This window comes from Ranitomeya imitator, chromosome 4 (genome assembly GCF_032444005.1).
Source record: "Ranitomeya imitator isolate aRanImi1 chromosome 4, aRanImi1.pri, whole genome shotgun sequence".
NCBI lineage: Eukaryota > Metazoa > Chordata > Amphibia > Anura > Dendrobatidae > Ranitomeya > Ranitomeya imitator.
The window spans coordinates 82,635,444-82,649,655 of NC_091285.1; the positions used below are offsets into that span (position 1 = coordinate 82,635,444).

The 14,212-nt window shown below is 41.2% G+C and overlaps 1 protein-coding gene across 3 annotated transcripts in view; it reads right to left on the bottom strand.

Moving 5' to 3' along the window:
* Positions 1 to 826: 826 nt before the first annotated feature.
* SAR1B (secretion associated Ras related GTPase 1B) overlaps positions 827 to 14,212 on the bottom strand; it is a 227,805-nt gene continuing 214,419 nt past the window's right edge. For all 3 annotated transcript variants that reach the window (XM_069763848.1, XM_069763849.1, XM_069763850.1), the window contains 2 exons: positions 2,499 to 2,630; positions 827 to 1,141 (listed from right to left, as the gene is read on the bottom strand). In XM_069763848.1, coding sequence (XP_069619949.1) covers positions 1,025 to 1,141; positions 2,499 to 2,630 — 249 coding nt within the window. In that variant the 3' untranslated portion in view covers positions 827 to 1,024. The remainder of the gene's footprint in view (positions 1,142 to 2,498; positions 2,631 to 14,212) is intronic.

The window sequence follows — 14,212 nt, forward strand, 5'->3', positions numbered from 1 at the left end:
TGCTGTCATAGCAGTGGTGCATGCACAGAACCTGGGAGTCTCAGTGTGAGGACTCTGAAGTAGTACGCATGCATCAGTGCCTTGGCTGTTCTGTAGACCGCAGGCTTAAAGTGACCTGCGGTACACAGAATGTAGAACGTTTCCCTGCATTACCACAGGCCTAACTACATCTGTGTGTGCTGGGCATGCCGATAAAGTTATGGGTAGTATAGCACCGGGTGGGCCCCTCTGAGTGAGGCACCCAGGGTGACCGTACCCTCTGCCTCCTGATAGCTACGCGACTGCTCCTGTTCGAGTCACTGGTTTCTTACATTCCTATAATTATTGGGTTGATTTAATTCAAAAACAAATTATGATTCTCTTGAAAAAAATGCAAGAATGGTCCTCATCCGATCACAAAAACACTTCTATATTTGAATCCAACATGTAAAAATAGCAAATGGATAGCAGGGTCTTGGGTGATGGTGGAAATTTCACGCAAAGATACGCTTTGCAATCTTGTTGCCATACTGATTGGATAAGTATATTCTTCGGAAATTGATGTGTTGAAAGCAAGAAAAATGGGCAAGTGTGCAAATCTAAGCATTTAATAATATAATGTTTTTGGGATGTTCTGAATATACATTGGTTAGTTCAAAGAAGGACAACTGGAAAACAAGCAAGGGCATGGGTCTAGATATACATGGGGAGCAAAAGCTAGTCCGTCTGATCGAAAACCACAAAAAAGCTACTGTAATTGTTGAACAAGTCACTGCTGGCTGTGAGAGAAAAGTGTCATTGGTTAGTGATAGTACATGTGCTGCTGACCAATAATAGACAGTACAAATACAGGTGTTAGTTTTATTTAAACTTTTATAACTTAATAATGGATAGATTATATAAAGGAAGACATTTTAGACTTCTGATGTGTCTGCACTAGCCATTATCTACTTGAAGTACCACTTCCACACTAAAATCAACTTAAGTTACAAAATCTGAGCAACCAAATAAAATAGAGAATTAAATGAAGAGAACTTGTCAGTCGTCAGTCAATGTATTGTGATAGCCAGCGGAATCCTTCCCCGAAGCCTTGTTGCTTCAGTATGCTGCACATAAATGCTTCAAGAGGTCTTGTATTTAGCTGCTTTAAAGGTACCTTACCCTAGAAATAGAAATGATTTTGGTAAGATCCTTAATAATTTCATATCATAGACAATTTAAGTCAATTACAGTAAATTATTATGACATAATATCTAATAATGAAAACAAGGACTAGAAATGCTGTTATTTCCCAGAGTCCACAATATTATGCATGCTCTAGAAACATATAGTCCCAATTCAATATTGTCGTAAAAACTACATTGCTGAGCACATGTTTCAGCTTATGTTACCTCTTCATGGTTCTGAAAGTTTGGAGTACTTAAAAGAAGTATCATGATCATTCTTCAGGCAGCTTAATTTTACTCTTTTTTTTTTATAGAAGATAGCGGTAAAGGATGCCGGCTGCAAAGAAGCCATGAAAACACCTGCAACAATGCTGGTGGGGCTGCTTTAGGAAAAAAAGATCACTTTTTCCTTTATTGTCTTTGCGATACAAAGCACTGACTTCAGATTGAAAACCATTGTGTGTACTTACCATTAATTTGTCTTTCTGTATTGTATTTTTTACCATTTTTCCCTCCACAATGGAATCTTGGAAAGATTCATGAAATGTGACTTAACAAATGTCACATTTTGTGGTGAATCTCTCTCAAGTCCCCCCTAGAGTAAGGTATCTAAAGGAATTCTAAATTTGGTGCATTTTTGCTTTTTTTTAAAGGATTTGTGGCTTTTAGTATTAAAAAGTCACAAAAACCCCATAAAAATGAGAAATAGCATTTTTGAAAGAGAACATTTTTTGATTTTGCCCCAAATCCATGGACTAAATCTGCAATTTTAAACAACTTCTTACCAAAAATTCATCATTGAATACCTGAACAATTAAAAACAAAAAAAGAAAAGTGACTTCAATAAATCGCAAATTATGAATCAGGCTTGTCTTTTTCTGGTTGCCAAGGACACTGACCACTTCTGCTATCTAGCCTGTATGCACTGTGGGAAGTTGCCTAAGTTTAGGACGTAAAAAAAGTGCACTCCAGTGATCCTGGACAGTTTTAAGACAGTGCTTACAAGCTCAGTAGAAAAGCGCATTCAATAACTGCTCATATTCTACTGTCTAGTAGTGGTGTTAAGTCTCCAAGTAACAACAACAATTAAAAAAAAGTTAATATTTCAAAAATAGCAAAAATTTTTAATGCGCATTACACTTCAAAATTGCTTTTATTTACAATACTGACTTATGAATATAGTAATAATCCTTCAAGTTTTAGCTAGACAACCTCAGATTGACAGGCACATTTACAGATATGAAATTTGTAACAGTTTGGTTTTTGCAAGCTGAAGTTAATGTCTAGCCCTGACATTAATACATTCTAAATTACAAGCCTAACACAATTTACTTGTAACCGTCAATTCATTACCTTTCCTGTTGTATGACCATAAATTCCAAATGTATGCAAAAGTCTCTCCTCACTTATGGCCTCAGGTCTATCAATCTTATTGCCAAGAAGAAGTATAGGTACACTGCTGATTGTCTCATCAGCTAGCAATTCCTAAAATGCAAGAATGAGGGTAAAGTTTGATTAATTTCTAATATTGCTTAATAAAATCTCACATACATGTAAAAGTTTGAGCACCCCTGGTTACTGTTGTTATGAACAATTAAGCAAGTGAAAGATTAAATGATCTCTAAAAGGGCTATAGTTAAAGATGACACATTTCCATTGTATTTTAGGCAAAAAATACATATTTTCATCTTTCATATTTTAAAAATTACAAAAAGGAAAATGCACAGATGCAAAAGTTTGGGCACTCTGCATGGTTGGTACTTAGCATCACAGCTTCTAAATGCTTTTTGTAGCCAACCAAGAGTTTTTCAATTCTTGTTTGAAGGATTTTAATCTAATCTTCCTTGGGTCATCTTGCATTCACTGCTATTTTGATATCTAGCCACAGATTTTCAATGATGTTCATATCATGGGACTGTGAGGAGCATTGTAAAACCTTCAGCTTGTGGCTTTTGAAGTAGTCTATTGTGGATTTTGACGTGTGTTTTGATCATTATCCATTTGTAAAAGCCATTCTCTTTTCAACTTCAGCTTTTTTACAGATGGTGTTATGTTTGCTTCAAGAATTTATTGAAATTTCATTTAATATAATTCTTCCCTCTACTCATGAAATGTTCCCTAAGCCGTTGGCTGCAACACAACCCCAAAGCATGACTGATCCACCCCCAAGATTAATGGTTGGCAAGATGTTCTTTTCCTGAAATTCTGTGCCCTTTTTTTCCCACACAAACCTTTGATAATTGTGGCCAGAGAGTTCTATTTTAATTTCATCGGTCCACAGGACTTGTTTCCAAAATACATCAGCCTTGTTTAAATGTTCCTTTGCATACTTCTGATGCTGAATTTTATGCTGAGGACATAGGAGAGGTTTTCTTCTGATGACTCTTCCATGAAGGCCATATTTGTGCAGGTGTCTCTGAACAGTACAACAATGTACAACAATTTGAGTCTGCTTAATCTTTCTGAAGGTCTTTTGAAGTAAAGCGGGGGTTCTGATTTGCCTCTCTAGCAATCCTATGAGCAGCTCTCATTGAAATGTTGCTTTGTTTTCCAGACTTTATCTTGACCGCCACTGTTCTTGTTAACTGCTATTTCTTAATTAAATTTTGAACTGAGGGAAGGGCAACTTGAAAAGGCTTTACTATCTTTTAATAGCCTTTCTCCTGCTTTGTGGGCCTCCAACATTTTCATATTCAGAGTGCTAAGCAGCTGCTTAGAAGAACACAAGCCTACTGTTTTTTTTATTTGCCAGCTTCACAAAATATTTCAAAAAAATAAATTTGCCACAAATTTCAATAATGTAATACTTCAAAGCATATAATTGCATGGAAAACATGTGTATAACACTCGTAGATCTCATTAGAGTTTATTGAACTTTTTTAGCTCTTTAGTGCAAACACAGTTTTATTAATGTCAAAGTTTCCTCAACCTAACTGGCTGAGGTAAAAGGGTTGATAATGATAGGTAAGTAACTTCAAACATTTTGCAGTATCAGACTTTTTAGGCAAATGCTGGAATTTTACATAAGTGGTGCATAAAGAAATGTATGTATACAAACGCAGCCCAGCAGCAATACAGTATAATTATAATACACAGTGGACAGTCAGGAGATGTGTGGCTGGCATGGCTGTGCTGTGACAGTGCCAGCAGCAGAAGCCACGTGATATAAAGATACAACAGTGCAGACAAGGAGATGTCTGGCTGTGTAAGGCTAGTTTCACACTAGCGTTTTGAGGAGCTGCGAAGGGCTGCGGACTTCCTCCGTGAAGCCCCACCCTCGGCCGCTAGCTCTGCCTACTTCTGCATGCGGCCGGCATGCGGCCTGCGTACCTATCTTTAACAATGGGTACGCAGGTCATGCCGCTGTATGCAGGTGCTTCCGCATGCGTCTTTTTTACGATGCGGAGAGAAAAAAAATTGCTACAAGCTGCGTTCTATGCTGGTCGCCGCATCGTCAAAACGACGCATGCGGTAGCATCCGCATACAGCGGCACGACCTGCGTACCTAATGTTAAAGATAGGTACGCAGGCCGCATGCAGGCCGCATGCAGAAGTAGGCTGAGCTAGTGGCGGAGGTGCGGCCAAGGGAGGGGCTTCACGTAGGAAGTCCGCAGCTGTCCGCAACGCTAATGTGAAACCAGCCTAAGGCCAGCAACAGCAGCCCTGGCAGCAGCAGTATTACAGTATAGATGGCATGATAGACACAGAGTAGATACCAATCTAAACATCTAAACATTGGCCATCAGCACTAGAAGCAGCAGAACTACAGTTAGGTCCATATATAATTGGACAGAGACAACATTTTTTTAATTTTGGTTATACACATAACCACAACGAATTTTAAACAAAATAATTCAGATGCAGTTGAAGTTCAATCTTTCAGCTTTCATTTGAGGGTATCCACATTAAAATTGGATGAAGGGTTTAGGAGTTTCAGCTCCTTAACATGTGCCACCCTGTTTTTAAAGGGACCTAAAGTAATTGGACAGATTCAATAATTTTAAATAAAATGTTCATTTCTAGTACTTGGTTGAAAACCCTTTGTTGGCAATGACTGCCTGAAGTCTTGAACTCATGGATATCACCAGACGCTGTGGTTCCTCCTTTTTGATGCTCTGCCAGGCCTTCACTGCGGTGGTTTTCAGTTGCTGTTTGTTTGTGGGCCTTTCTGTCTGAAGTTTAGTCTTTAACAAGTGAAATGCATGCTCAATTGGGTTAAGATCAGGTGACTGACTTGGTCATTCAAGAATATTCCACTTCTTTGCTTTAATAAACTCCTGGGTTGCTTTGGCTTCATGTTTTGGGTCATTGTCCATCTGTAGTATGAAATGACGATGAATCAGTTTGGCTGCATTTGGCTGGATCTGAGCACACAGTATGGCTCTGAATACCTCAGAATTCATTCGGCTGCTTCTGTCCTGTGTCACATCATCAATAAACACTAGTGACCCAGTGCCACTGGCAGCCATGCATGCCCAAGCCATTTCACTGCCTCCGCCGTGTTTTACAGATGATGTGGTATGCTTTGGATCATGAGTTGTACCACGCCTTCGCCATACTTTTCTCTTTCCATCATTCTGGTAGAGGTTGATCTTGGTTTCATCTGTCCAAAGAATGTTGTTCCAGAACTGTGCTGGCTTATTTAGATGGTTTTTAGCAAAGTCCAGTCTAGCCTTTTTATTCTTGATGCTTATGAGTGGCTTGCACCGTGCAGTGAACCCTCTGTATTTACTTTCATGCAGTCTTCTCTTTATGGTAGATTTGGATATTGATACGCCGACCTCCTGGAGAGTGTTGTTCACTTGGTTGGCTGTTGTGAAGGGGTTTCTCTTCACCATGGAGATTATTTTGCGATCATCAACCACTGTTGTCTTCTGTGGGCGCCCAGGTCTTTGTGCATTGATGAGTTCACCAGTGCTTTCTTTCTTTCTCAGGATGTACCAAACTGTAGATTTTGCCACTCTTAATATTGTAGCAATTTCTCGGATGGGTATTTTCTGTTTTCGCAGCCTAAGGATGGCTTGTTTCACCTGCATCGAGAGTTCCTTTGACCGCATGTTTACTTCACAGCAAAACCTTCCAAATGCAAGCACCACACCTCAAATCAACTCCAGGCCTTTTATCTGCTTAATTGAGAATGACATAACGAAGGGATTGCCCAGACCTGTCCATGAAATAGCCTTGGAGTCAATTGTCCAATTACTTTTGATTCCTTTAAAAACAGGGTGGCACATGTTAAGGAGCTGAAACTCCTAAACCCTTCATCCAATTTTAATGTGGATACCCTCAAATGAAAGCTGAAAGTCTGAACTTCAACTGCATCTGAATTGTTTTGTTTAAAATTCATTGTGGTAATGTCTATAACCAAAATCAGAAAAATGTTGTCTCTGTCCAAATATATATGGACCTAACTGTATGTAGAAGACAAGCAACAAACAGGCAGACAGATGGTATGGTTGATTTAGTCATGTGAATATTTCTTTATCCGATTCTGAAGTGAAGTCCATTCTATCTAACTAGAGCAGTTTTCCAAATGCATACTTTTGCAAGAAAACTCTTACAAAGTCCTGTCTAAAGTCTTACAAAACTGTTTTCTCCCTTTCTCATATTGATAATTGTGGGTCACATCACTTGTCTTATTTACTGCACTATTCTGTGTCTTGTTGTGGATAAATATGTGACTTCAGATTTTGTATTAGTCTATGCCTGATGAAGAGACCTGAGTAGTCTTGAAAGTTTGCAATTTGTTACCATGTTTTCAGTTAACTATTAAAAGGTATCAACCACTGAGGACTCTCAAATTTTAATATTTTTCAATCTACTGGCTAACACGGTACATAGATATACTGTATCTTTCCTGTATAGAAAACTCGGTATCGCTGTTACCCTTTTCAATAGGTTGTGTAAAAATAACCCCAAATGGTAACACCCAGTTTTCAATTTATTGATATACATTCTTCAACATTGAAATTGCAACACTAAGAAAGCCACGAGATTATGCAACTTGAGGAATTAGTACATGAAAAAAAATCATATCAAGTCTTGTGTGGTGATTATCGATGTACGTGTTATCGCCACTTTTCACAAACTGAGAGGGACAGAGTTCCTGAACTAAGACATCTTGGTTTATCTCTTTTGCAGATCCCTACACACATAGGCCAAGATGTTAACACTGTTCAACGTTGCATGTCCCAGTAGTTGAGAGAACAACTAACTGTAATAACAGTAAGAGGTGCACACAGGTGAACCTCTCCACTGTTCATCAGTTTAGATAAATAGTATTCAGTGATCCATTCTGTAAAGCAAGTGAAATTGGATATCACATGCCAAGATTAAAACGTCAATCAGAAGTTGTTTTCAAGACATTGGGTCTGAGCCAAGAGTTCAGCTACAGGTTTTCGATTGACCTCATGTAACCAATTCAAAGGCTATCATTGTGCAGAGCAAGACAGTAATGGAGTCGGGAATTCAGGTATATACTCTTTATTGACATGTCCCACATTTACCTGAGACACAATGATAGACTGGAGATTGGTTTGGACACCAAGTGAGAAACACCATGAAGAAGCTGTCACAAGGGAACATCACAATGATTCCACTACAGGGAAACAGGTGTGGTGTGGCATAATGTATAGAAGCAGGACCACTGTAATTTTCATTCCAGGTAAACTAACAGCTGTGCAATATATGGATTTGATCATGGAATAAACAGAACATCCATTTGTCCAATGTGTCCCTGGAGCCATTTTTTATCACAACAAGGCCAGGCAGCATATTGCTCTTGGTACTCTAAGCAGGCTGCGTGGTCTAAACGTGCGCCCATGGCCTGCACCCTCTGTGGACTTGTTTCTCATCGAGTACATCTGGGAGATCATTAATCAACAACTGCAAATAAGAGCTGCCAGTAGTTGATCTTCATGATCTGCATGCCTAATTGCATTATGCATTGCAGAACATTCCTCAGACAACCATTAGTAACTTCACTGATAACATGCCTAGGTGTGTAAGAACATGTGATTATTGGTGTGACTCTTATCCTGGTTAATGAATATTTTATGTCCATGTTTTATCTTTTGCATATCATGTATATCAATCCTCTGATTTCCATAATTCCACATTCTTGTTGTTGCAATTTCAATGATGAAGAGTATCTGGTATTTCTAGTAGGAATAACAGAGCGTCTGCATACAAAGGTTGTCTGTTAACTGGATGCTTAAAGGCAGCCTCTAAGTCAAATTTTTGACATTATTTGCAACATCATGAGTTATTCTGTGACTAATTATTAATTTTAACATCAGCTTGTGGCATTCAGTTAATATAGACCATCAATAACCATAATAAAAATAGATAAATCAAAAGTGTAATTTAAAAACTAATAGTATGCTTCTATTGTAAGCAAAATGACATTTACTATGAATCTTTCTACCTATGTATCAGCATACTGTAGAGCAGTAACTGCTGCTCCTTCACGCATAAATATTGTCACAGCCAAATATTATGTTTACTCTGCACATGATGAATGGCCTATGAGAATATGCTGAGCAAATATACATTTCATATGAAAGGTCAACAGGAACCTGCTAATGTAGATTATTACTTTTAGGGCTCATACTCACATGCGAGAAACTCAGATGAGTCCCGCACGTCAATACCCGGCACTGCACCCGGCTGTTATGAACTGGTGATTCAGAACCACAATGGACCTAGTGGTTAAGAGCACACAAGTGACCTGATAGTTACTAATAACATAGGACGAGCTCTGAGACGTGGGAACTCTGCTGACCGCAATCCCTAATCCTATCATACCACACTAGATGTAGCCGTGGAGCGCTCCTGACCAGACCTAGGCGCCTCGGGCACAGCCTGAGAAACTAGCTAGCCCTGAAGATAAAAAAATTAGCCTACCTTGCCTCAGAGAAATTCCCCAAAGGAAAAGGTAGCCCCCCACATATAATGACTGTGAGTAAAGATTAAAATACAAACACAGAGATGAAATAGACTTTAGCAAAGTGAGGCCCGACTTACTGAATAGACCGAGGATAGGAAAGATAGCTTTGCGGTCAGCACAAAAACCTACAAACAACCACGCAGAGGGTGCAAAAAGACCCTCCGCACGACTAACGGTACGGAGGTGCTCCCTCTGCGTCTCAGAGCTTCCAGCAAGCAAGAAAAACCAATATAGCAAGCTGGACAGAAAATATAGCAAACAAAAGTAACACAAGCAAAACTTAGCTTATGCAGGGCAGACAGGCCACAAGAACGATCCAGGAGAGAGCAAGACCAATACTGGAACATTGACTGGAGGCCAGGAACAAAGAACTAGGTGGAGTTAAATAGAGCAGCACCTAACGACTTAACCTCGTCACCTGAGGAAGGAAACTCAGAAGCCGCAGCCCCACTCACATCCACCAGAGGAAGCTCATAGACAGAACCAACCGAAGTACCACTCATGACCACAGGAGGGAGCTTGACCACAGAATTCACAACAGTACTTCACCTTGAGGAGGGGTCACCGAACCCTCACCAGAGCCCCCAGGCCGACCAGGATGAGCCAAATGAAAGGCACTCACCAGATCGGCAGCATGAACATCAGAGGCAAAGACCCAGGAATTATCTTCCTGACCATAACTCTTCCACTTGACCAGGTATTGGAGTTTCCGTCTCGAAATACAAGAATCCAAAATCTTCTCCACTATATACTCCAACTCCCCCTCAACCAAAACCGGGGCAGGAGGATCAACGGATGGAACCTGTTGTGAATTCTGTGGTCAAGCCCCCTCCTGTGGTCATGAGTGGTACTTCGGCTGGTTCTGTCTATGAGCTTCCTCTGGTGGATGTGAGTGGGGCTGCGGCTTCTGAGTTTCCTTCCTCAGGTGACGAGGTTAAGTCGTTAGGTGCTGCTCTATTTAACTCCACCTAGTTCTTTGTTCCTGGCCTCCAGTCAATGTTCCAGTATTGGTCTTGCTTTCTCCTGGATCGTTCTTGTGGCCTGTCTGCCCTGCATAAGCTAAGTTTTGCTTGTGTTTCTTTTGTTTGCTATATTTTCTGTCCAGCTTGCTATGTTGGTTTTTCTTGCTTGCTGGAAGCTCTGAGACGCAGAGGGAGCACCTCCGTACCGTTAGTCGGTGCGGAGGGTCTTTTTGCCCCTCTGCGTGGTTGTTTGTAGGTTTTTGTGTTGACCGCAAAGCTATCTTTCCTATCCTCGGTCTATTCAGTAAGTCGGGCCTCACTTTGCTATAATTTATTTCATCTCTGTGTTTGTATTTTCATCTTTACTCACAGTCATTATATGTGGGGGGCTGCCTTTTCCTTTGGGGAATTTCTCTGAGGCAAGGTAGGCTTATTTTTCTATCTTCAGGGCTAGCTAGTTTCTCAGGCTGTGCCGAGTTGCATAGGGAGCGTTAGGCGCAATCCACGGCTACCTCTAGTGTGGTATGATAGGATTAGGGATTGCGGTCAGCAAAGTTCCCACGTCTCAGAGCTCGTCCTATGTTAGTAACTATCAGGTCACTTTGTGTGCTCTTAACCACTAGGTCCATTGTGGTTCTGAATCACCTGTTCATAACAGTACTGGAGGCCCAAAATACTAATGCTTCTCAATAGAGGTAAAAGAGAAGTTCTGAGACCATTTTTTTTTCTCTGTACTGTGTTTTGCCTTTCTTTTCCCCTAGACATTTGGGTGGTTCAGGACACAGGTGTAGTGATGGACATTAAAGATCTGTCTTCTTGTGTGGATCATCTCACTGCAAGAGTACAAAATATTCAAGACTTTGTGGTTCAGAATTCTATGTTAGAGCCAAGAATTCCTATTCCTGATTTGTTTTCTGGAGATAGAGCTAAGTTTCTGAGTTTTAAAAATAATTGTAAACTGTTTCTGGCTTTGAAACCCCGCTTGTCATGATCTGGTAATTCAGTACCACAATGGACATAGGAGTCAGAGCACATACAGTGACCTGACAATAACCCAAAAACATAGAACGAGCTCTGAGATGTGGAAACTCTGCTGACCGCAATCCCTAATCCTCTCCAACACAACTAGAGGCAGCCGTGGATTGCGCCTAACGCTCCCTATGCAACTCGGCACAGCCTGAGAAACTAGCTAGCCTGAAGATAGTAACATAGTAACATAGTAACATAGTTAGTAAGGCCGAAAAAAGACATTTGTCCATCCAGTTCAGCCTATATTCTATCATAATAAATCCCCAGATCTACGTCCTTCTACAGAACCTAATTGTATGATACAATATTGTTCTGCTCCAGGAAGACATCCAGGCCTCTCTTGAACCCCTCGACTGAGTTCGCCATCACCACCTCCTCAGGCAAGCAATTCCAGATTCTCACTGCCCTAACAGTAAAGAATCCTCTTCTATGTTGGTGGAAAAACCTTCTCTCCTCCAGACGCAAAGAATGCCCCCTTGTGCCCTTCACCTTCCTTGGTATAAACAGATCCTCAGCGAGATATTTGTATTGTCCCCTTATATACTTATACATGGTTATTAGATCGCCCCTCAGTCGTCTTTTTTCTAGACTAAATAATCCTAATTTTGCTAATCTATCTGGGTATTGTAGTTCTCCCATCCCCTTTATTAATTTTGTTGCCCTCCTTTGTACTCTCTCTAGTTCCATTATATCCTTCCTGAGCACCGGTGACCAAAACTGGACACAGTACTCCATGTGCGGTCTAACTAGGGATTTGTACAGAGGCAGTATAATGCTCTCATCATGTGTATCCAGACCTCTTTTAATGCACCCCATGATCCTGTTTGCCTTGGCAGCTGCTGCCTGGCACTGGCTGCTCCAGGTAAGTTTATCATTAACTAGGATCCCCAAGTCCTTCTCCCTGTCAGATTTACCCAGTGGTTTCCCATTCAGTGTGTAATGGTGATAATGATTCCTTCTTCCCATGTGTATAACCTTACATTTATCATTGTTAAACCTCATCTGCCACCTTTCAGCCCAAGTTTCCAACTTATCCAGATCCATCTGTAGCAGAATACTATCTTCTCTTGTATTAACTGCTTTACATAGTTTTGTATCATCTGCAAATATCGATATTTTACTGTGTAAACCTTCTACCAGATCATTAATGAATATGTTGAAGAGAACAGGTCCCAATACTGACCCCTGCGGTACCCCACTGGTCACAGCGACCCAGTTAGAGACTATACCATTTATAACCACCCTCTGCTTTCTATCACTAAGCCAGTTACTAACCCATTTACACACATTTTCCCCCAGACCAAGCATTCTCATTTTGTGTACCAACCTCTTGTGCGGCACGGTATCAAACGCTTTGGAAAAATCGAGATATACCACGTCCAATGACTCACCGTGGTCCAGCCTATAGCTTACCTCTTCATAAAAACTGATTAGATTGGTTTGACAGGAGCGATTTCTCATAAACCCATGCTAATATGGAGTTAAACAGTTATTCTCATTGAGATAATCCAGAATAACATCCCTCAGAAACCCTTCAAATATTTTACCAACAATAGAGGTAAGACTTACTGGCCTATAATTTCCAGGTTCACTTTTAGAGCCCTTTTTGAATATTGGCACCACATTTGCTATGCACCAATCCTGCGGAACAGACCGCAGGATTGAAAATAAGCCTACCTTGCCTCAGAGAAATACCCCAAAGGAAAAGGCAGCCCCCACATATAATGACTGTGAGTTAAGATGAAAAGACAAACGTAGAGATGAAATAGATTTAGCAAAGTGAGGCCCGACTTTCTGAACAGAGCGAGGATAGGAAAGGTAACTTTGCGGTCAACACAAAACCCTACAAACAACCACGCAAAGGGGGCAAAAAGACCCTCCGTACCGAACTAACGGCACGGAGGTACACCCTCTGCGTCCCAGAGCTTCCAGCAAGCACGAGAAAACAAATAAGCAAGCTGGACAGAAAAAAACAGAAAACAAAAAGCAAAAGCGGAACTTAGCTATGCAGAGCAGCAGGCCACAGGAACGATCCAGGAGGAAACAGGTCCAATACTAGAACATTGACTGGAAGCCAGGATCAAAGCACCAGGTGGAGTCAAATAGAGCAGCACCTAACGACTTCACCACATCACCTGAGGAAGGAAACTCAGAAGCCGCAGTACCACTTTCCTCCACCAACGGAAGCTCACAGAGAGAATCAGCCAAAGTACCACTTGTGACCACAGGAGGGAGCTCTGCCACAGAATTCACAACAGTACCCCCCCCTTGAGAAGGGGTCACCGAACCCTCACCAGAGCCCCCAGGACGACCAGGATGAGCCATATGAAAGGCACGAACAAGATCGGGAGCATGGACATCAGAGGCAAAGACCCAGGAATTATCTTCCTGAGCATAAACCTTCCACTTAATCAGATACTGGAGTTTCCGTCTTGATACACGAGAATCCAAAATCTTCTCCACAATATACTCCAACTCCCCCTCCACCAAAATCGGGGCAGGAGGATCAACAGATGGAACCATAGGTGCCACGTATCTCCACAACAATGACCTATGGAATACGTTATGTATGGAAAAAGAATCTGGAAGGGTCAGACGAAAAGACACAGGATTAAGAACCTCAGAAATCCTATACGGACCAATGAAACGAGGTTTAAACTTAGGAGAGGAAACCTTCATAGGAATATGACGAGAAGACAACCAAACCAAATCCCCAACACGAAGTCGGGGACCCACACAGCTGTCATGATTCCAATGGCAGGGAATCACAAAAGGACAAGCACCAATGAGCTCTAGGGTGATGGAACCTGAGCTGACCGCGACCCTAAACCTGAACACACAAATAACAATAGCCGGGGAACGTGCCTACGTTGATCCTAGACGTCTCGCACCAGCCGAAGATCTAACTTCCCCTATTAGAAGAAACACAGACCTCTCTTGCCTCCAGAGAAATACCCCACAGAAATAGCAGCCCCCCACATATAATGACGGTGAAATGAGAGGAAGGCACATACACAGTATGAAATCAGATTCAGCAAAATGAGGCCCGCTAAAACTAGATAGCAGAGGATACAAAAGTAAACTGCGCGGTCAGCAAAAAACCCTTCAAAAAACCATCCTGTAATTAC